Here is a 22,928-nt window from a genome sequence, read left to right as displayed (position 1 = left end):
CAGCCCAAATGAAAGTTTATCCAACAATCCATGCTTTATGACCCCATTTAGAGGAGGCAAGAACACGAAAGTCTTAAATGTTCAGGACTCTTACCTTTTTCATAAGTATTATTCATTAAAAAAAATCATAAATATGAATTCATTTACCTCTCATCTCTCTTGGGAAGGTATTCCCCCCCCCCCCCCCCCGCATCATGAAAACTCTGTCATTTTAGCAAGTAGATGTTTTCTCATACTTTTCATAACATTTTTTCCACATGCAATTAAAATATTCATTAATATCTTTTTTGTTAAAGTGCAGAAAATACAGAACTATTTTCAGTGTGATTTTTGAAGATCGTATGACTTATCCTTCCAAATTATTCAGAATTCATGTTGATCTGCAAAGGTGAGCTCTAAGTACCTGCCACTAGCCTGGTGACCTTGTCACTGTGGTACACGTATACCCTGAGACAACAAAGTCTGGGAACACTGCATCTCCTTTTATCGATGCAGACTCCCCGTTTCCTCCCAGCCATTTCCCTTCTTACCCAGTTTCGGAAAATGCTTCGGCTTGGGGAATCACATAGACATGCAGGTGCATCTCCTTATTCCAGCAGACAGTGTTAGGTGTCTCTAGAAAATGGTCTCCTTTACGGATAGGTCTCTGTCTTCTAGTCTGGATCATGGTGAAAAGCTGAGTTGCTTCTTTTTATTTGTTTTCAAGGTGGGTGGAAGTATCGCCTCATTGTTTTGGCATGTAAAATAAGTTCTTTTAAAAAACGTAAAGGGGATACAGAGCTAACTTGCAGTGAGAGAGACGAGCAGTGGAGGAATCATGGGGCTTCAAATGAGCTCTGGGGTTTATCAAACAGGAAACCTTCACTGTTAAGTACTATCTAGTGATCCTTGAAAATGCTTTGGCAGCAGTAGTAAACTCTTTACCTTTGCCCTAATACTGTTTGCTTTTCTATTGTATTATTCAAAGTGTAGAGTTTTATCAGAAAATACAACTCTGGTCCTTCACAAACGTAATCAAAAGCAACATGTCAAGATGTTTTCAGATGGTGAGTTGGGCGTAGGGGTGTGTGGAGTGGTTACCTGGTGACTCTTTGAACGTGAGGATTATCTTTCTGTTGAATTGAATGTAAAACCTCGACGAAATTTCCCACCTGTTCAGGCAGAAACGAGCCCTCTTTAACTAATTAGAAGGGTTGCATTTTTGTCCCTCTAATGACTCTAGCCCTGTTAATTTGCGAATTGTAGATATGTGGCACAATTTAAGTACTCGATGTACTTTAAAGAATAATCCCCTTCACTGAATTGAAGTGACTTGTTTGGGTAGATAACCTGTGGTTTGGATGGGGTGTGTTAATTTTCATTCAATTGCTTGTGCTTCATCAGGCACGCCCAGCGGGTTTGGGGGCTGCAAATCATAATTAGCTCTATTATTCAGAGCTACTTAGACTATGCATGATGTGGGGCATTGCTTTTCCTTTCTGCTTTGCCCACTTTGGGGCTTTTTTTCCCTTCCTCCTTCCCTTTAGAGATAGGTACCCACACTTTAGGAAGAGGTATTCCTACCATTGACAGATGACCAGCCTTATCTCATCACAGGAGATTAAAAATCACTATAATTGTACACAAGGGTGGAACATTTAGAGTTGGCGAATTTTAGGCTGGAGAAAATTAATGGAAAGTTTCACCTGGAAGGAGAGCCGTGCCATGAGGTAGGATTTAAAAGAGGAAAGAGGGCTGGCTCCCATTGACTTGCTTGTAGATGACCGGAATTTCATAAAGAGCCATAAAAAAACCATTAGAAGCTTGCCAATATTAGCAGGCAGTAGCTTTTTAAACTGCTCATGTTCTCGCAATGGTTACTTTAGTTATCAGCTTTAGTAGCATTGGAGGAAAATGTGGCAAAGAGAAACAGAAGGAAATCTGAGATTTTCCTGTGGATTCGAGCTATGCCTGCTGGTCTGTTTCCTATTACCATGAATAATTGAAGAAGCAGCCTGGAGAAGGTGCCTTTGTCTCCCCCTGCAGCACTATGGAAACTGGCTCTGGCTCTCAGAGCCTCTCCAGAGTGGTGCTGACACATAGTGGGGACTCACTGGTTTCCAAATCAGCTGACCTCATCATTGTAGCCTTGGAAGGGTCATCCCTTAATGATGGACGAACCTCCCTGACCCGGTCCCTCATGTTAAACAGGAATGGCTCAGGCGTTTCTGTTGTTCTAAACCCCAGTGAGTGTGCGTGAGAAGGGACCTCGGTGATAACTTGTATTTGAATTTCGAGGTAGATTTAAGAATGGACTTACAGATTGCATAAAGGGTGATTCTCTTGTTTCCCACATCTAATCCTATGTAGAGCCTTCTCCTTTGAGTCACCTGTCTTTGGAGGGCAAACAGTTCAAATCCTTTTTGTATCAGAAGGTTAAAACATGTTTTGCAAGTGAATTCTATATTAACATGTCCTGTTTTCTTCCTGGGTAAACTCTGATTTGGTATCTTGGGTAGAACATACAGTAGGTTGGGCCAGACGTAGGAATGGATTCATACCTTTGCTTTATTGATAACCTTTATCAAGGTGCTTTCTCATTCTTGTGTGTGACTTACCAAAATTTCCACCTTTTCCACGTAGTTTGGCTTTGTTTCTCCAGTGTGACTGCTTAATTTAGTAATAGGATGCTTGTGAAAGGTCATACATTCTTTCAGGGTACAGGCCGATCGTTTGCTGAAGGGCTGTTTTTGAATCCTCCAAGTGACTGGAGGAGTGGATTTAGTGTCTGGTCTAGGTTTCTGTTTCGGGTGGGACAAGTATGGCTCAATATGTTTGGAACTTTTGATTTCATGGGAATAATGAGGATTTTGATAGACTACTTTGGGAGTCTAATGAAAAGATACGCATTATTTTAGAGGGCTTTCAAATTTAATGGTAACTGTCCTGGAAATAAATTTGGGTGTTCTGCGTGCGCATACGTGTGTGTAGAATAGTGCCTTGACCCGGTTTTTCATTGGATACAGCCATTATAGAAAGACTTTGGGATACTGGGGCGGGGCATAGGGGCTGGGAGTGTGTTTTCAGCTATCACCAGAGTCTGGTCAAACTGACTGCCATTTAGTGAAAAATTAAAATGTTGCTCCTGAGGGCTTACGAATTCATGTACTTGTGTCAGTTGTTTTGCTGTTGGTTAAGCAGAAGAGGCCAATGAGATCGTATTTATATGAAACGAAGGGCAAAAGAACTCCGCTTACAGTTCTGGGGGTTAAGAACTGTGGTTGGTTAAACAAAGCACAGACATCGAGAAGAAATCGGTCCCAGGACAATCCTGCCCCAGCTCCAGGTGCTCCTAAGCAGGTCTGACGGCAGCCCCTCAGACCGCCCTGGCCCCTCCTGTTGCATGTCCGCGCAGCCCATCCCCAGAGAAGCTGATCATGGCAGGGAAGTGTGGGTGTCAGTGAGAGTCAGGGCGGACAATGGACAGCTCCGAGAACCAGAGCTTTTTGGAGCAGAATTGAGACAGAGTGGAAACCATCTCTCTGTTCACCCTATGTGCTTTGATGCCCACTTAGAAGTTACAGACGGGTGAGACCATTTAGGATGAGGTGGAAAGGACGGTATGGGAGAGAAATCCAGAAGAACAAAATCAGGAAATGATAGAGCATAGACATGACAAAGCTTGGATTTCTTACTCCCTCAAAGGAACTTAATTTTGAAAAACCCTTTCAGAATTGAAAGAAATAGAATTAGCAGCAAAAACAGTAAAATCAGCAGACCAGATATTTGACTTCAATTTGAATTTCATGATAGGCTATGAGAAGCATCACAAGACCCAGGCTCATCCTGGCTTCCCATTTTCCCTGACTGTCTGCTAGCTTACCTTTGCCTTTCTAATAGAATCTCCAGTTCTGTACCAAGATAATGTCTTGAAATGGTTGCTGAAATGTGGGAGTGGACTGGCGTAATATTAGGCTAGAAAAATGTAAGGTGGGTCCTAGATGGATTGTTGCTTGAATGGACCAGAATTTACTTGTACAGCAATTGCAGGTTTCTGTTGCTGGCTTTTGAATGCATCCAGCAGACATTTCTTTTCGTTTGGGCCAATTGAAGTCTGGGGCGCTGAAGATTTCTGAATACATTGGTTTAAGAAGCTGCTCTGTGGTTATGACCATTTATAGACCTTTGGGGGCAGAATCGGTTATTCTTGGGTTTTGGCCACACTCCCGAACATCCTTTCTTCTTGTTGGTGATCTCTAGGCAGATGGAAAAACGGTTTAAAGTTTAGGTTTAACCAATATGCGTGAGAATTTTAAAGAAGGGTTCCAGTTCACCATCTTTGACAGTAGTTTGAAGATCAGGGATTGAGGGTAATCCTAGTCTCTTTGAACAGATGCTGTGCCAGTCTGTCATCCAGGAGACGTCTCTGCTCCTTTGTTGGGCCTCTGTCGTGTTCCAACTTGCCTTAATTTTCTCCGCAGCATCTCTGAGGCGGCTTAGCAGCCAAATGTGACCCTCAAGGCAGGTGCTCTTGTAAGAGTGTAAAAGCGATCTCGAAACATTTGTAAGTGGTGTTTCTGTTTTACATCCCTGATTTATCTGATCAAATGTTCCAAAAGAAAATTACACATTACGATTTGTTTAACAGCCTAAAACCAAAAAGGGGGGGGGGATTGAAAGAGATGCTTAAAATATCACATGTGCGGGATCTTCGGCAGACACTACTGTAGGCAGGAGCAAGGGAGATAGTGCAGATAATCTCGCCGCGGAACTCTCGACTGGGCTGATGCGTCATGATTTTAACCTGACCTCAACGTAGTATTTGGAGTGTTAATTTTATTTGGCTGCGATGTGTGTGAGACATCTTGTCTGAGAGATTTTTAATTGTACCATTGAGTAAAACTAAAACTGTGAATAGTGATGCACTGAAATTACAGCCCAGGAACAAGGTTTACTTTTATATGGTTTCTTGTTTAGAGTTATTAACTATATGGAGGAATAAATGTCTTTTAAATATTTTAAAACATTACAAAACCCACAATGTAAAGTTGCCATGAGGCAGCCAAAAATAATCCATATGGCATTCAGGAGAGCAGTTGCTAATTGGCTGCTCCCTGAGAAAATGGTACGCTTGGCGTCTACTTAGCACTGTGGGTTTGGCAGAGAGCCACGTTTGGGGTCAGGTTGTTGTGAATGAAGCTGCGTGTGGTTAGGGAGGAGTTAAAATGATTCATGTCTGCGAAGCCGGAGCTCGTGGGTAGAGCGCATGGTCTGGTCTGTCCTCGTCCCCCTGGCCCCCCACCAGCTCACAACGTGCTCATCGTTCCAGAAACCTCCTACACGGCTTTTGTGATGGCTCTTTGTGTCCATATGGGAGTTCATCGTCACTTTCGGAACATTCTAGTAGATGGTTTCAAGTATGTGCCTGAAATTTCCTTTTGTTGCAGAAGGAATCTGGAGAGGAGGTGGAAGTTGAGGAGTTCTACGTGAAATACAAAAACTTGTAAGTAGACTCTGTGTGTGTGTGCGTGTGCGCGCGTGTATGTATGCATGTGTGTTTTCTTTTAAATGGGGGAATATACTTTCAAGGAACCAAATTAAAAAGTAATTGGGAACTTTTTTTTTTTTTAATTGGCAATTGGGAAATTTTGGTTTTTTTATGGTTTACGTAGTGGCTTGGAGACGGTTGCCTACTAACTTATATCTTTGATGTTTTATGATTTTATTTTTCTGCAAAACATGTAATTGGTACAAAGGTTGACTAGCTTTTGTGTATAACCGAGACATTCTTTTTAGAGAAGATTAAAAACTCATATGATAATAGAAGAGTGAGGAAAGTAGTATCTGCCTGTCCTCTGAGAATGAATTTTGCTCTCTGGGCTCAGCCTCCCCACCCTCATCATTCCCCAGGATGCCTGGCACTTGAGAAGAGAACTCTGCTCTCAGGTGAAGGCTCTAGAAAATCGTGGTATCATTCACATTTGGAAATGCAGTGAGCTATCATTTTGTTGGTCTGCTTTTATGTGTAACTTTCGTTTAGTGAATTTGAATTGCATAACTTTCAAAAAACTGAATCAAAACTGCCTTGAGTTGTTGTTCTGATTGTAGGTGGAGGCAGGATACTAGGACCAAAAACACTTGGGTGACGAGCAAGTGTAGTTTTAACCATCAGTTGTCATCCTACTGAGGAAGACTGAGGCTGTTTTCTAACCTGAATGACAATCACAGAACAAGGACAAAAATATATATATACACACAAAACCGAATCACTGTGCTGTATAACACACATCTAAATTATGTGTTGTATAAATTATATAAATTTTATAATTTTCAGATTATTTTTCCTTAGTAGTTATTAAAAATATTGAGTATAGTTCCCTGTGCTATACAGTAGGTCCTCGTTCATTATCTATTTTCTATAAAGTAGTGCGTATCTGTTAATCCCAAACTCCTAATTTATCCCTCCCACATCCTATTCCCTTTGGTAACCATACCTTTTTTCCCCCTGTGTCTGTGGGTCTATTTCTGCTTTGGAAATAAGTTTACTTGTATTTTTTTTTTTAAAGATTCCATATATAAGCAATATCATATGATATTTGTCTTTCTCTGTCTGGCTTACTTTACTTAGTATGATAATCTCTAGGTCCATTCATGTTGCTACAAAGGCAAATAGCATTATTTCATACTTTTTATGGCCGAGTAATATTCCACTGTATGCATGTGTATGTACATGTATATATGTGATGTGTATATGTATACATACGCATACCCCACATCTTCATAAATTCATCTGTCAGTGGACATTTAGGTTGCTTCCATATTTTGACTATTGTAAACAGTGTGCTACAGTGAACATTGGGGTGAATGTATCTTTTTGAATTAGAGTTTGTCTGGATATATGCCCAGGAATGAGATTGCTGGATCATATGATAACTCTGTTTTTAGCCATTTAAGGATGTACTTCAAGGAAAGGAACTCAAGTACCATATTAATAAGTTCTGGGGTTTAAAGAGAGGCTTCAGGGAGCCATCAAAACAAGCCTAAGAAAATGTACCTTACCCTAGAAAATAAAAGCACCGGTGTCCTGGTTTCTGTCATTCCACCTTGTTGCACTTGGTACTGTGTTAGTTATCAGATACATTTAAAAAAAAAAAAAGTTCCTGTTGTAGTGCAGCAGTAGCAAACCCAGGTAGTATCCACCAGGACTCGGGTTCGATCCCTGGCCTTGCTCACTGGGTTAAGAGTCTGGCGTTGCTGTGAGCTCTGGTGTAGGTTGTAGACGTGGCTCCATCACATGTGGCTGTGGCTGTGCCTGTGGCATAGGCTGGCAGCTGCAGCTCCGATTTGACCCCTAGCCTGGGAGTCTCCATATGCCACGGGTGTGGCCCTAAAAAGACAAAAACAAACAAAAGATGTGTTTTGACGTTTGTGAGCAAAACCTTTCACCGGGTTAAAAGATGAAGGAATATCTTATCAGTGTTAGAGTTCAATAAAATGGAAAATGCTCCATAAACATGAGGTGTTGTCATCATTTCATACTTAGAGTGTGGTGAGTTTACGCAGGTAGAAGTGATGCATGTGCCATGGTTCATATAGTCTTACAAAGAGAGTGGGAAGGGCAGATAGGAGGAGACAGCGAAGTAAGCCAGAAGGAGAGAGTTCTCTGGATTTATCAAATCAGACTCATAGCAAAGAAATGTAAGTATCAAGTGCCGAGAAACGGTACCACTAGACAAGCATCCATTGCAGTCAGTATGTGGCAGTGGGGCCCGGGGTGCTTGAGGGTGGAAACAGCACCTTTAGCCTGTTCACAGCCCCAGTGGGGTGTCCAGTGTCCCTGCCCAGCCAGGGGACACGAGTCACCCTTCACCAGTCATGTGAGATGAGGCAAAAGCAGTGCTAGAAAATAGCTTTCCTTTCTGATATTGTTGAAGTCTAAGGGAAGTTAGAATTTCCATAAAATTAAATACTTTTTGGTTAACCTTTTCTTTTGACATAACTTCAGATTTATAGAAAAAATTGCAAAAATAGTACAAAGAATTCCTGCTTATAATTAAAAAGTGTCCTGTGGAAAGATACTTTGAGACTATTAAATGTGATTGTGGTTGGTGATTTACCAGTTTCACTGTTTTTTTCTAAATTTATTGGTTGGGTTTCTACTGTAAGGAAGAGCTTTACCTCCTTATCACCTGCTTATTCCTAGCTGTGTAGACTTGGGAGTCTTTTTTTTTCAGTGGCTCATAATCTCTTACTGTAATATCATTGTTTCCTTGGCTTACATTATCCCAGACCTGGCCAGTGGGAGCCCCTCATGCTGTCTCCTCCCTCCTTTCACCTGCACTCACCCTTCTTAGAGCATTCCTTAGTTTCTGGCACCCGAGGATGCTCCTAACTCGTCTTGCAACTTCCCTGTTCAAGTCCTAGAGTCATTCATTTCTCCAAGGAGCCTTGGTTCTTTTTACTGGAGAAGGGCATTTAGAAGCCAAGATTTGGGTACTAGGTGTGCTCATTGCCACATGGGAGTCATTGCTTCCACGCTTCTCAATGGATGGGGCTAGGAAAGGTGTGCACAGATGTGTGTATATATGATACATATGTATGTATGAAACCTATAAATACATATGTTCCATGTAATACATATGTTCCATGCACCTCTGCCTACCTACCTACCTACCTATAACGAAAAACAATGCTTTTATAATACTTCAGCACCACAGGATTCATTCTGTTCTTTCTCCTTTAAATATTAATAACTCCCCCTTTGCAACTAAAAGAAACCTCGCTCTTATTATCCGTAATGTTTTCTTGTCAATCATAGAATATACAGGAAGTGGTTTCAGAATTACTGGACCATATTTCTGTGAAAAAGAAGCCTGCTAAATAGAGTTCATTCAGTATTTGTTTAGAGTTTTTTGTCTTTAGCCCGATGCTGTAGAGGCTAAATACTTTTTTCAGCATATCCTCAGGTTGGTTCTTCTCCTTCTCACCCCATCCAGTGTGACTGTGTTATTTACTGGATTCTCAGTTTGGTGCATCTGTTTCTGTTTCTATTTGTATCTCATTTTAGCCTGCACCCCATTCTTGTTGAGGTTGTTTTTTTTTTTTCCCTCAAGTTCATGAAACATGGTTCAAAAGCCAGAACTATACACAAAATGATACCCCAAGAAGTGCAGTCCTCCCTTTCTTTCTACCCTATCCCTGTTTCTCCGTCTCATTGATCCCAGATTTATCCTTCCTATAATTTTTGGTGTGAATGTGCAGATAGATAGATCTTATGTATTATTTCCCCTTCTTTCTTAAACACAAAAGAATAGCATACTCTCAGTACATGTTTGCACTTTGCTTTTTTCCTCATAATTCTGTCTATACTAAGTTACTCAACATCAGTTCAGAGGGTCTTCTTCATTCTTTGTTACAGCTGCGTAGTACTCCATTGTACTGCTGTGTCTAGCTTATCCACCCAATTTCCTATGCATGTGAACATGCAAATGGCTTCTGATACTTTATAGTTACAGATAATGCTGTGGTATATAGTCTCGTGCCTGTATATATTCGAATCATTGGAGGCAGAGCTTCAGGGTAAATTTTATTTATTTATTTATTTATTTAATTTTATTTTTTTGCTTTTCAGGGCCGCACCTGTGGCACATGGAAGTTCCCAGGCTAGAGGGCGAATTGGAACTGCAGCTGCCGCCCCATGCCACAGCCACGGCAATGCCAGATCACGAGGCCGCATCACAGCCATGCCAGATCCTCAACCCAGTGAGCGGGGCCAGGGATCAAACCCTCACCTCCAGGGATGCTAGTCGGGTTTATAACCCATTGAGCCACAATGGGAAATCCAGAGTGAACTTTTAGATTGGGGCTGCTAGATCAAAAGGCATACATAGGAGTTCCTGTTGTGGCACAGCAGAAATGAACGAATCCAACTAGGAACCATGAGGTTGCGGGTTCGATCCCTGGCCTCACTCAGTGGGTTAAGGATCCGGTGTTGCTGAGAGCTGTGGTGTAGGTTGCAGATGTAGCTCGGATCTGGCATTGCTGTGGCTGTGGTGTAGGCCGGCAGCTGTAGCTCTGATTAGACCCCTAGCCGGGGAACCTCCAAATGCTAAGAGTGTGGCCCTGAAAAGACAAAAAGACCAATTAATAAATAAATAAATAAATAAAGCGTACATATATGTATGTAGTTCCGTTAGATTTTGCCCAGTTCTCTTCTGTAATTGTGTCAGTTTGCGGCCCTTCCAGGACCTATTTCCCTACCACCTTTTCCAGTGTAATGTGTTTTGTTTGTTTGTTTTGTTTCGTTTGCATTTTGTGGAAAATCGTATTTCAGTGTAGTTTTAACTAGCATTTTCTTTTATTGTGAGTGAGGTGGAACATCTTTATAAGTTTAATGGTCAGTTTTGTATCATGTTCTGTCAGTTGTCTGTATCTTTTGCTCATTTTTCTATTGTGCTTCCTTCAATTTTTAGCAGTTCTTTATAAACATTCTTTTTAATCCTCAGTCTCTGTTCTATGTTGCAACTGCCTTTCCCCAGTTTCAGTTGTCACTTATCTTTATTTATTGCTGTCGATTGCAGTGTAAGTTTAAAAACTGTTTTGTGTGTTTAGATTTGTTAACCTTTCACTGGGTTTGACTTTAGAGTCACAGTCAGAAAGCCTTTTTGAATACTCTGGTTAAAGAGGAATTGGCCATATTTTCCTCTAGCTCTTGCCTGGTTTGATTTTCTGTATTTAGGCGCTTGATCCGGTTGTTGTTTACTGTTGTATATGGTGTAAAGCCTGACTCTAATTTCATTCTTTTCCAAGTATTGTTGTTCCAGCACCGTTATAAAAATGTCCATCTTTGCTTCAATGATTTGAGATGCAGCCTTTATCATGAACTAAAGATAAATATTTATTTGGATCCATATCTGTACTTTATTTTAATCTTTTGATCTGCCTGTGTCTTCATGAGTCAGTAGCACACTGTTTTACTTATAGAGGCCGTATAGCATGTTTTAATACCTGGTTTATCTAGTTTCCCCAAGATGTTTCCCTTTTAATGTTTTCCTGGATGTTTTTCCATGTTTTTTCTTTTTTTAATTTTTGGCCATACCCATGGCATGTGGAAGTTCCCGGGCCAGGGGTCAAACCCTCGCTGCGGCTGTGACCTGTGCCATGGCTGCGGCAATGCCGGATCCTTAACCTGCTGCACCACATGGGAATTTCCGTGTTTGTTCTTATATGTAAGTCCAGTATTAACTTGTCTATCTCCATTAAAATAGCTGTTAAAATTTTCACTTATATTAAGATAAATTACAAATTTATGATGTTGAGTCATGCTATCTAAAAACAAGCACATCTTTTTAATTGGTTCAGTTCGATTTTTTTGTGTCTTTTAGGAGGGTTTTAAGTGTTTCCTGTACAAGTTTCACATGCTTCCGATTAAATGTATTGCAAAGTATTTGGACTTTGTCGATACTATAAAAGTGGTTTTCTCTAACATTTTATCTTCTAACTGGTTCTTGTTTGTGTGAATGAAGACAGTTGACTTCTCTATGTTATTACTTTTGTATCCTGCCACATAACTGAATTTTAAGTGAATCATTTTATTATTCGAGTTAGTTTCCTAATTGATTCTCTAGGGTTTTCCAGTTACGCAGTCCTATCCTACAAATCGAGACAGTTTTACTTATTTTCTAATTAGTACTCCTCTTGTTTTCTCTCATCTAACAGCTTTGGCTGATGCCCTGCCTAGGAGATTGGGTGGTCCTGGAGATAGTGGGCATCCTTGCCTTGTTTCTGATCCTAGTGCAGAAGCCTGGGGTTTTTCTCCATTTAGTTAAGGCCGAGTCACATGACTGAAAATTTCATCCCAGTTTACAAAAGGGAGAGTGGGCCTGGACCCAGCTGCTGAAGTGCCTGCGTCCGCCTCATGGCCACCCCGGGACCACGTTCCAGGCCTGCCCACCTTGGCCAACACAAGAGTGCCCACTGCCCACGTACCCTTTTCTGTCCATTAATTGAGAGACTGGACTAGGTTTTTTTTTTTGTCTTTTTGCTATTTCTTTGGGCCGCTCCCGCGGCATATGGAGGTTCCCAGGCTAGGGGTCAAATCAGAGCTGTAGCCACTAGCCTACGCCAGAGCCACAGCAACGCGGGATCCGAGCCGCATCTGCAACCTACACCACAGCTCACGGCAACGCCGGATCGTTAACCCACTGGGCAAGGGCAGGGACCAAACCCGCAACCTCATGGTTCCTAGTCGGATTCATTAACCACTGTGCCACGACGGGAACTCCTAGGTTATTTTTTAAAATAGTATTTGGTTTGGATTATAACAGTATTACATATTATTTATTGAAAAATTGGAAAATACAAGTTGAAAGTAGAAAATAAAATGTTTGCGGTTTCACCACCCAGATAATTACTAACCTTTTGATGCATTTGCATCTAGTCTCTTGCGTGTATGTGTATACAGGGTTTCTGTTAAATTCAAATCTATGTGTGGCACATGTATTTAAAGTCCTTATCTGCCTCAGTCAATTGTAGAAGGACTAAACTGGCCCGACCTATGAAAATGTCCGTTAGATGTTACATAAATAAAAATGATATAATATTTAATGTCCGAAGACTTTTCCATATCATTCATCCTTTTTTGAGAGGTTTTATAGTAGTGGCTGCATAATTTCTGAGAGTTAGTAGTCCTTTGATTTTGAAAGCGCCTCTTTTTTCTTAATGTCATCACCAGAAAGGGGCATAAGAGTTGAGGCTGTTGGAGGGCAGGGAGAGGATGATGGTACGAACGGATATTGAAATACCAAAGGGAAGTGTGTCGGAGGTAGCATAAACATTGCTTACGTACCTGTGAGTCTCGGGGATGAGAAAGGAAGGTGAGGTGTGCTCCGTCGGGGTCAGTTTGGAGAAGACAGTGCATGCTCGGCGTGGGCCGGGGGTGAGTCCGAGGGGCGGAACAGGGCGAGGAGTGGGTCAACATTAGGAGTGAAAAATTCACGAGGGACCCTAGGATATCATCTCAGAGCTCCTGGAAGAATCAGCCGGAAGAGGGGGCTGATTAGGAACCGATTTTAGGGGCTTGGGGCAGGTGTTCGGGGAGCCGGTGGGCCTCTTTTTCTGCCCTGTGGCTCTGGAAGGAGGAAGTTAGGATTACCTTGGCTGTTTTAAACACGAATTCCTTCAATTTGACAAAAACGTTTTATTTCCCAATTAATGATAAAAGGCTCAAAACAAATCCATAATTAAGGCCACCCTGTAGCGCTAATGGTTCTGTATTGAAGTGTAACCCATTCACTCATGAAAACAGCTTGTTATGAGGTCCTTTTTCTTTTTTAGTGGGAACTGGTAAGAGTTTTAGTAAGGGAGCTGAAGGCTCAGGACAGAAGGCATCTTTTAGGCGCTGTTACTCATTTTCTTCTCTCATTCTCAAACATTAGTAGGTATGTTGAATGTGGCTCAGCTTCTATGAGTAATTAAACAGGTTATTTTGTTATGACCTGTTTAGTTGAATAATTAAACAGGTTATTTTGTTATGACCTGTTTAGTTGGTTTTTTGGGGGAATGATAATGAACATGTGTAATAAAGGATTAATTATTTTCTACCTGTTTCAAGTATATTATTTTATTCTTTTAGCTCTTATCTTCATTGTCAATGGGCATCTGTAGAAGATCTGGAAAAAGATAAGAGAATTCAGCAAAAGATTAAACGATTTAAGGCAAAGCAGGGCCAGAACAAATTCCTTTCAGAGGTATGAACAACCTGGTTAATTTTCTAAAGTATTAATATTATTAAAATGTTGTGAATTTTGAATATCTGGTCAGCAAATTATTAAGAAAAACTAGTTTGCCTCATTTGGTGCTGTTACTTGCATATTGGTAACTGGTTATTGCTAAAATAATTTGTAAACAGGAAATTTCTCATTCTTCCTGTTGCTTAGTCTAGAAGATACTGGTCCTTAAGATATTATGTGGAAATATGATGGTGTGATTAAATCTTGTAATGAAAGTACAGCTAGTAGACAGTGAAAAAAGTCAGTAGACAAAAGTTCTATTAAGATTTAGCAGGTTAAAAACTCGACAGTACGTATTAAGTAAAAGCTCTAGGATGTAAAAGTTTTGGGGGAAGGGATGCAACAAATTTCTTTCGTTCGGGTCAGTGCTTTAATTACTTGAGTTTATGGAACTCATTTTCACAGGTGATGTGCTGTGGTTTAGGGGTTGGTCTGATATCTAGTATCTTTGCCTTGCCCCCTTTAGCCTCAGTTCTCTATCAAGATGGGAAGGTACCCATCCCTGGGGCAGGGAAGAAGGCCTGCACGTTTTAAGAAGTGCCGAGTTCCCCTCCAGCTGAATCCATTCCCTTAACGAAAGACTCTCACAGACACTGCCTGGGGTCTCTGGGCTTGTGATCACCAGTGTGGATTCATGTAGGGCATCAAGCAGATCAAAGAGAAAGCCTCACATTGAAAGACTACACTGGCTGTAACTTACTAGTTTTCCTTTGCATAAAGGAGTTATCAACTATAAAGAAGTGTGACATTTGATGCAAAATAGTACTTGTTTCACAACCAGCTTCACGCCCCCACCCCTTTTCAGAGACAGGTCAGGGGGTGAGCAGAAGAGTGTGCAGTACTTTCATGTCATAAAGTCGGTCCTTATGATCTCAGGTGACAAGGCTGGGTTCTCCTGGAATCTGATGTCCCTGCCCCCAGAGGCATATAGTAAAATGGGCACTAGGTGGGAGATGGGGCGGAGGTTGTTTTACTGGACCTATTTGTCCTCAGCAGTCAGCCCTGAGGGGGCTGGAGCTGCTCAGTGTGACTCATGACTCATGTCCTAGGGAATATTTAGGTGATTCTTTCTTTGAAAGGGCAGTTACTAAGAAAATACTAGGCAGTTCTATTTTTCATGCCCCTTAATGAAACTAAAGTTCAGTGTTTGTGACATTGGGCAAGTTGAAATCATTAGCTTCCATGTAGAAAGAGGCACCGTGTGTTTTGCTGCTGTTTCTGTGCATCTGTGATAGGAAAAGGCAAGTGTACAATCCACCCCGTTCCCCACCCCAAACCCCCAGTCCTTCAACCCCAGTTCTGTTCATTAAACGTATTTGATGGTGTTTCCTGGAGTCAGATGTAGTTTAGGGACTTGTGCTTGCTCCTAGCTGTGTAGCCTCTGAGTGTGTCTGCATGACTCACCTATGCCGAGGTTGACATACATTATCTTACTGATAACTTGGCAACTAAAAATCTTAAGTTCTATTCTGAATGTAAGTAGCATTAATTGGGTCTGAGAAGATGATCCAAGAGTTAACAGAGAATACCAGTTCCCTTTTCCTCCCTGCCTTTACACACACACACGCGCACACTCTTCAGGTTTCCCATGATTCTGCTACTTGGGGATTTTTAGTTATGACCGCTTTCTCATTCTCTGTTTCACATTAAGCTTTCTTTAAGTCATTGCAACTAAAATCTCCATTCAAAAGATCATCAGAACTGGAGTTCCCATTATGGCTCAGTGAGTTACAAAGCCGATTAATGTCTGTGAGGATGTGGGTTCGATCCCTGGCCTCGCTCAGTGGGTTAGGGATCTGGGATTGCTGTGAGCTGTGGTGCAGGTCGCAGCCACGGCTAGGATCCTGCATTGCTGTGGCTGTGGTGTAGGCCAGCAGCTGTAGCTCCGATTTGACCCCTAGCCTGGGGACTTCCATATGGCTCTAAAAAGCCTCTCCCCCCCAAAAAAAAGAGATTATCAAAACTGGAAATTGCCTCACACGCATGGTGATGTAGATGACTTGCTCAAAGGATAAACGTATTTAGGAGTAAAGTTAGGAATTTTAATTTAGCAGTGAAAGGTCCTGTTAAAAACAGCTTGTCTTAGAGCTCTTATAATCAAAACCTAGTTTGTGGGAAGTTTCAGTGTTTATACAGTATATGAATAATACATAGATATTTTGTACCTAAGTCTAGACGCTTTGACAAAGCCAATGCATTTAATATATTAACATTTTAAATTAATCGAACATTTCAGTGATTTTTGTTTGTTTGTTTTTGTTTTTTTTGTTTTTTGCCTTGCTCATGAACACTAGATAAAGGCCTGAGGCAGTTAAAACACTTTCTGGTATTTCTGATTTTGATCATAATTCACAGTTTAAAGCATTCAAACTGGGTGCTTTAAGTGGGCCCAGAAGCCCCGAGAATGTTTATTATCCTCAAGCCAACTCTGACTGAACTGCTTTTCACCTGCAACGCAGGGGCTACGAACAGTAGCCAAGTGACTTCTAATACGTCTTCGCAAAACATTGTAACACAGTTATATTACTGATGAGTTCATCTCTAGGAACATATAATAATGTCTTTTCTAACTTATCTGACTCCGGCCTCTTTAAAGGGGGGCTTAGGCTGTACCTTCTCTTTGAGCTGAATTCTGTTCTTTTACGTGAGATAACTTTGCAGGCAAAGCAGGGTTACTTTACTTTTGTAAAGGCTATTGATATATTGGCTAAATAACCCAATTATTTAAGCCTCATTTCTTTATCCTTAATACTTTTAGCCAAATGCTCTATGTTCAGTACAAATAAATCATTAGAACTCTTAGATTAACGCCAAGACTGTATTCAAATGAGGTACTAATATTGATTGGCAAAGACGACCAAACATCATAAAGTCTGTTCACACTAAAATATGGAATTCACTGGTCTCAGTGTTTCCAGCTTTTGAATAACAATTTTGAATAACATTCTGCAAATGATGCCGTAAAGCATCCGACAACTCCAGTAGTCAGGAGGCTTCAAGAGCACTGGCTCTGATGCTTTATTGCAAGCTGCAGTTTCAAGAATGCTAAATGCATCGCATGCCATGAGCCTTTTGGATTGCTCATTAGTGAATTGTAATTTCACACTTCATTTAAAATATTCTTAAACATTCTCTCACAGTAAAAAGGTTTCACACAGTAATTAAAAGACCCAGTTAACAAAGTCTGAGAAATCTGATTTCCTCATGGGGAATGATTTTGCTAAATTGTAGCATTTCAATTAATATAATAGAATTTGCCAGATATAAATTTTGCATTGCCTTGACCCAAAATATTATTGCTTGATGAAAAGTGAAATAGTGTTTACTCTGAGGAGTTAAATAAACATTTTAACTTTTTTCCCTTTGGTATAGATTGAAGATGAGCTTTTTAATCCAGATTATGTGGAGGTTGACCGGATAATGGACTTTGCACGTAGCACGGATGACCGGGGAGAGGTAACAGAAGATCATTTGTAATCAGGGGCGGTGACTCAGACAGCTTATGTGTGTTTATGGAGAATGATCGTGGAATCCTAGATCTCGTCCTGTCAGCGCCTTGGGTTATGACACACTTGGTCTAAATTTAACTGAAATTTATTGACTATTAGTTTTAGGACTTACTTACAGTAAATGTGTTTTATTTTTCAGTCTGAGAGCTTTTTAAAAGAAATCAGTTTTCAATATGAAGCAAATACATTGACATTTTGCATAGTTCCAGATATGATCAATAAGGAATTCAGTATATTTTGGTATAAGTTATCATGTAGTGTGAATTTCCCTTATATAGTTAGGAGTGCCCTTGTAGCAGAATGAAGTTCAATGTTATTTAACATTGGACATCCTTAGTGATGTTGATGGACTTCACTTAATGTGGTCACAGAGGATAATATAAAATATTTCTTTTTGTGAAATCCCAGTCTTGGCATGCCCATGTTGCTTTCCAAAACCCTGCGAGGTTGTAAAGGGCAGTCGATAGGGCAGGAAGAGTGAAGACAAGTTTATCGACTTCTGAGCATTGTATCTTAGTAAGGATGGCTTCTGTCATCCTTAGCTTCTTCCTGTAAATTAAACTACAGAAAGCGTTTGGTTCTTCCTTGTTCTAGTGGGAGTCTGCAGCGAACTCCCATTTTATTCCAAACTCTGCATCATGAGGTCCATGGTGTTTCAAAGACTGTATTTGTAACATAATGTTTGCTTTTCTGGTTTTGCTTAGTTGTACTTTAAAAAAATTTTTTTCCTATAGTATATTTACATAGTACAGCAAATGTTTGTAACATCACAACCAGGTCAGTGTACCTTGGTCCTGAAGTGAAGATCAACAAACACAGATATTTTCTAGAAGAAAGACAAAGGAAATCCTGTTAATCTGAATTATCCAAAATATTTTCCTCTCCAGTCTTCTGGAGCTCAAGTACATTATTTTAAAGTGATTGGGTTCAAACAGTATTTCTGTAAGAAAGAGGCAGAAATCCTAATAAATTCAAGCCTGTTTCTCATTCTTTAAGACGGTAGCCACCTTAGTAAGTATGTCAACATGCTAGGAGGATTGACCATGTAAGTCTGAATCTGATAACCTGGTTATCCTGATTCGGATAAGAATAAGGCTCAAATTCAGCTTCGTTATTTACCAGCTATTCCTTTATAAACAAACTTCTTGCCTTTTGAACATTGATTGTCACTGGCTTAGATAAAAATTAATTTGTTCTGGTAAGATTCAGTGTCATTTCCAGTTTAGACCTGAGACTCTGTAACTAAGAGCTGCTTGTTCAGTGGGCATAGTCTTACAGCTTCTACCAGCTTCCTTTTCCTGCTGCCGGGGTAGCTTCTGTCAGTAATGAAGTGGAGTACGTGTTTTTGCCATGAATCCAATTCTGCTGTGTTTGAACCCGGCCCAGCCTGTGACTCACTACCTGGTGAAGTGGTGCTCGCTGCCTTATGAAGACAGCACGTGGGAACTGAGGCAGGACATAGATCAAGCCAAGATCGAAGAGTTTGAGAAGCTGATGTCCAGGGAGCCGGAAACAGAGCGTGTGGTGAGAACTGGCAACGGCGGAGGGTTTAATTTGAGACTTGCATGGCGGTGCGGTCTTGAGAAACCACTAATGGGATTTCCTATATTTGAAACAGGAGCGACCTCCTGCTGATGATTGGAAGAAATCGGAGAGTTCCAGGGAGTATAAAAACAATAACAAACTCAGGGAATACCAGTTGGAGGGAGTAAACTGGCTACTTTTCAATTGGTACAACATGTACGTAAAGCATGTTTTTCTTTACTTTTCAAAAAGCCCGTAATAGCTCATTTCTTTTGGAGTTAACAAAAATATTGATCGGACATAACTCAGCATTTTAACGTGCTATTAAAATTATTTTTTTAAAAAAGCAAACACTGGAAGGATGTTTAGGATTTGTTTACCCAAAAAATATTAATTCGGAGATCAATGGAAATATGTCTTAGAGCATTTTGTTTGAAAATTATTTTATTGTATTGAAGAGAACATCAAAGATATGTATTTATGAGTAAAATGGATGCATACAGTTATTTTGTGAAAAGAAAGCACTGTCTAGCATGTGTACTTATTAAAGTTTCCTTGTTTTATTTCCCTCCCAAAGGCGAAACTGCATTTTAGCAGATGAAATGGGTTTGGGAAAAACGATCCAGTCCATTACATTTCTCTATGAGATATATTTGAAAGGAATCCATGGCCCTTTTTTAGTCATTGCCCCATTGTCCACAATCCCCAACTGGGAAAGGGAATTCCGGACCTGGACAGAGTTGAACGTGGTTGTGTATCATGGGAGTCAAGCTAGTCGTCGGACCATTCAGTTGTATGAAATGTACTTCAAAGATCCCCAGGTAACGTGTCACAAGTGGCATTCCTCATGCTTACGTACATCTCCAGGTGTTGGGTGTTAGAGTGGTCTCGGACCTTTGGCGGGGAGATCTAGATTTTGCAGAACTGAGAAATTTGCTTTAGATTTCTTACCCAGTTTATGCTTGTATTATACTTCCACATCTTAAGATTACGGCTCTTTCTTTTTTTTTTCTTTTTTCTTTTTGCTATTTCTTGGGCCGCTCCCGCGGCATATGGAGGTTCCCAGGCTAGGGGTCTAATCGGAGCTGTAGCCGCCAGCCTACGCCAGAGCCACAGCAACGCGGGATCCGAGCCGCGTCTGCAGCCTACACCACAGCTCACGGCAACGCCGGGTCATTAACCCACTGAGCAAGGGCAGGGACCGAACCCGCAACCTCATGGTTCCCAGTTGGATTCGTTAACCACTGCGCCACGACAGGAACTCCGGCTCTTTCTTTTTATAGTTACGGTCACTCTAATTATTAGATTAGCATGAATGACAGTTTCTTACCTTGGGTGACAGCTGAAAATCATTCAGTATGTTGATGTGCTCATTTGGTTTATTTTTCAAGCCCTCAGAGAAAAGCTAAACAAAATGGAGCAACTAAATGTGAATGGACAGAATATTGTATTATATTTATTATCACTAGAAATAAAAAATATTCGGCGTGTAATATTGACTAGTACATTGAATGAAATACACCCAAAGGGAAGCATGTATATTTGGGCTCAGTAGCAGTCGCTATGATTTTTAACTAATTCTAGTTACCTGGATGCAATTATCCTATGATATTGACAGTGAAGCAGCAGAAATGACGAAGAAGGAAGAATAAATAGTATGTGCTAAAATAGTTTTAAGCTGTAGGTGGTAAATAGAAGTCCTGTAACTGGAAATTGGACAGAGTTTTGTTCTGTTTTGTTAAACATGTCTGTTTACCTTCAGTGTATGTTTTGGCCTATTAAATACTTAAGGGAGAAAAATATTAAAATCTGTTTTGGTATTGATCTTTAGACTTGGGAAATTGTTAGAAGTTCTACCCAGAGTTGAAAGTTTTTTTCATGTTAGCACTTTACAAGTAAACTTCCCATTGTGGCTCAGCGGGTAAGAAGCTGACTAGTATCCATGAGGATGCTGGTTTGACCCCTGGTTTTGCTCAGTGGGTTAAGGCTCCAGCTTGAGGTGTGGGTTGCAGATGTGGCTCGGATCTGGTGTTGCTATGACTGCAATGTAGGCTGGCAGCTGCAGCTCCGATTGGACTCCTAGCCTGGGAACTTCCATATGGTGCAGGCTTGGCCCTAAAAAGAAGGAAAAAAAGGTAAAAAAATAGGTTACAAAAGTTTTACAGAAGACATAAAGTAAAAAGTTGTAAAAAAGTAAGAGAGTTTTGGAGTTCCCTTGTGTCTCAGCATGTTCAGGGTCTGGCGTTGTAACTGCTCTGGCTCTGGTTACAGCTGTGGCTCAGGTTCCATCCCTAACAGGAACTTCCACATGCCTCAGGCGAGGCTAAAAAAAAAGGGGGGTTTTAAAAAGTCTTAGTACATAATCCCTTTGACATTTCACCTTTTGGAGTCTGTGGGATGTAACTAAAATGGACACACTTAGTGGCACTTAACTGCACATGTTTTGTTTTGGTTTTTTTTGCCTTTTCTATGGCTGCATTCATGGCATATGGAGGTTCCCAGGCTAGGGGTCTAATCAGAGCTGTAGCCGCCGGCCTGCGCCAGAGCCACAGCAACGCAGGATCTGAGCCACGTCTTCGACCTACACCACAGCTCACGGCAACGCCGGATCGTTAACCCACTGAGCAAGGCCAGGGATTGAACCTGCAACCTCATGATTCCTAGTCGGATTCGTTAATCACTGCACCACAACGGGAACTCCTTACTGCTCATGATCTTTAAGGAAATTGGCTTGCAAATTTTACTAAGGATTTTCAAAGTTCCTCTAAAAAGGAAAGATTTTACACCTCTCATATACCATAACCGTGCAAGGTCTCTAAAATACCTTGATCACAAAATAAGTTACCTAAAATAAAGATAAATACATATGTTTCATGCTACTTATTCATCCTTAAAGTTACTAGTATAATCTTTAATGCTAAATAATAACCCAGAGTTGTTCTTGTAGGGTCGCGTGATAAAGGGGTCCTATAAGTTTCATGCCATCATCACTACCTTTGAGATGATTTTGACCGATTGTCCTGAGCTGCGGAATATTCCCTGGCGTTGTGTCGTCATTGATGAAGCCCACAGGCTGAAGAATAGGAATTGCAAGCTGTTGGAGGGACTCAAGATGATGGACCTGGTCAGTGATCATAACACCGATTCCCATGAACCTGGGGTAGAATTGTTACTGCCTCAGTGTTCCTGCTGCTCGGAATTTGATACCTTTGAAGGGTGTTGGCAAAGCTTGTCAAACGCTCTGATGTTTCTTCCTGAGCTTTAAGTTACTTCACAGTTGCTGCTGTCTTCCCGATTCTCATGTTGTTGGCCCGTGTCTTCACTCAGTTGTATCACAGTGGAGTGTAGTCATGATATTTCCACTGAAATGAGTTTCAAGTCTTTGATTTTCCCTTTTCTCTGTTAAAAAAAAAACCCTGCCATTTCATAAGCTGTTGGGCCAAGTGTTAGCTCCATGATGATAATTCAGTTGTAGTCCAGGGCTTGTAGGTTTGGGTGTCTCGGGGCCAGTAGGACAGGGAGGTGCATGCTGTCACTCAGGTGAATGGCTTACTGGAACTGGTCCAGTTCGTGCAGACGCTTAGAAGTTTGGGGCACCACAGATTCATCACCTTGAATTTGATCTGCAGTTTTGGACCACATCTATCCCATACTCTTCCAGCTTCCCAAGAGATGGTGAGGTCTTCCTGATTAGGTTTTTCTAGACTTTTTCAGGAGTATCATGGGATGACGTACGGTAGAAGGGTAGAATTCAATTGGTTTTCCTTTCCACACTGCTGTGTGAGCTTCTCCACTGCATGACCTCAGTTACACTCACCCTTCTTTTTACCTTCACTTACAAGGTGGGTTTTGACCACTTGTTTTTATTTTTAGTGTACATTTTAAAAAGCAAAGTTATTGTTATTTAGCATGTCTTGGATGTTTTGATGAGTTTTTGAAAGTCCAAAAAGAGTCTTAAAATCCCTTTAGTGTTGACTTCCATAGACTAATTTGATCTCTTGTTATGATTGAGAGTTTGAGATGGGACGGAATCTTCTCTATGTCCGTGGCTATAAATTTTTTACTGACTCGTACTACCCAAAAGAACACTTAAAAGCTTTCCGTTGCAGCTGGTTCTTTGAAGCAG

At 40.9% G+C, this 22,928-nt stretch overlaps 1 protein-coding gene across 3 annotated transcripts in view; it reads left to right on the top strand.

The window, feature by feature from the left end:
• Positions 1-22,928, top strand: part of CHD7 (chromodomain helicase DNA binding protein 7) — a 184,137-nt gene that overhangs the window by 120,352 nt on the left and 40,857 nt on the right. For all 3 annotated transcript variants that reach the window (XM_047783868.1, XM_047783867.1, XM_047783866.1), the window contains exons 7-13: positions 5,427-5,482; positions 13,613-13,727; positions 17,142-17,225; positions 18,665-18,802; positions 18,897-19,018; positions 19,380-19,623; positions 21,750-21,926. In XM_047783868.1, coding sequence (XP_047639824.1) covers positions 5,427-5,482; positions 13,613-13,727; positions 17,142-17,225; positions 18,665-18,802; positions 18,897-19,018; positions 19,380-19,623; positions 21,750-21,926 — 936 coding nt within the window. The remainder of the gene's footprint in view (positions 1-5,426; positions 5,483-13,612; positions 13,728-17,141; positions 17,226-18,664; positions 18,803-18,896; positions 19,019-19,379; positions 19,624-21,749; positions 21,927-22,928) is intronic.

This window comes from Phacochoerus africanus, chromosome 6 (genome assembly GCF_016906955.1).
Source record: "Phacochoerus africanus isolate WHEZ1 chromosome 6, ROS_Pafr_v1, whole genome shotgun sequence".
NCBI lineage: Eukaryota > Metazoa > Chordata > Mammalia > Artiodactyla > Suidae > Phacochoerus > Phacochoerus africanus.
Note: the sequence above shows the minus strand (reverse complement) of the source record. Positions and strands in the feature narration are given on the sequence as shown.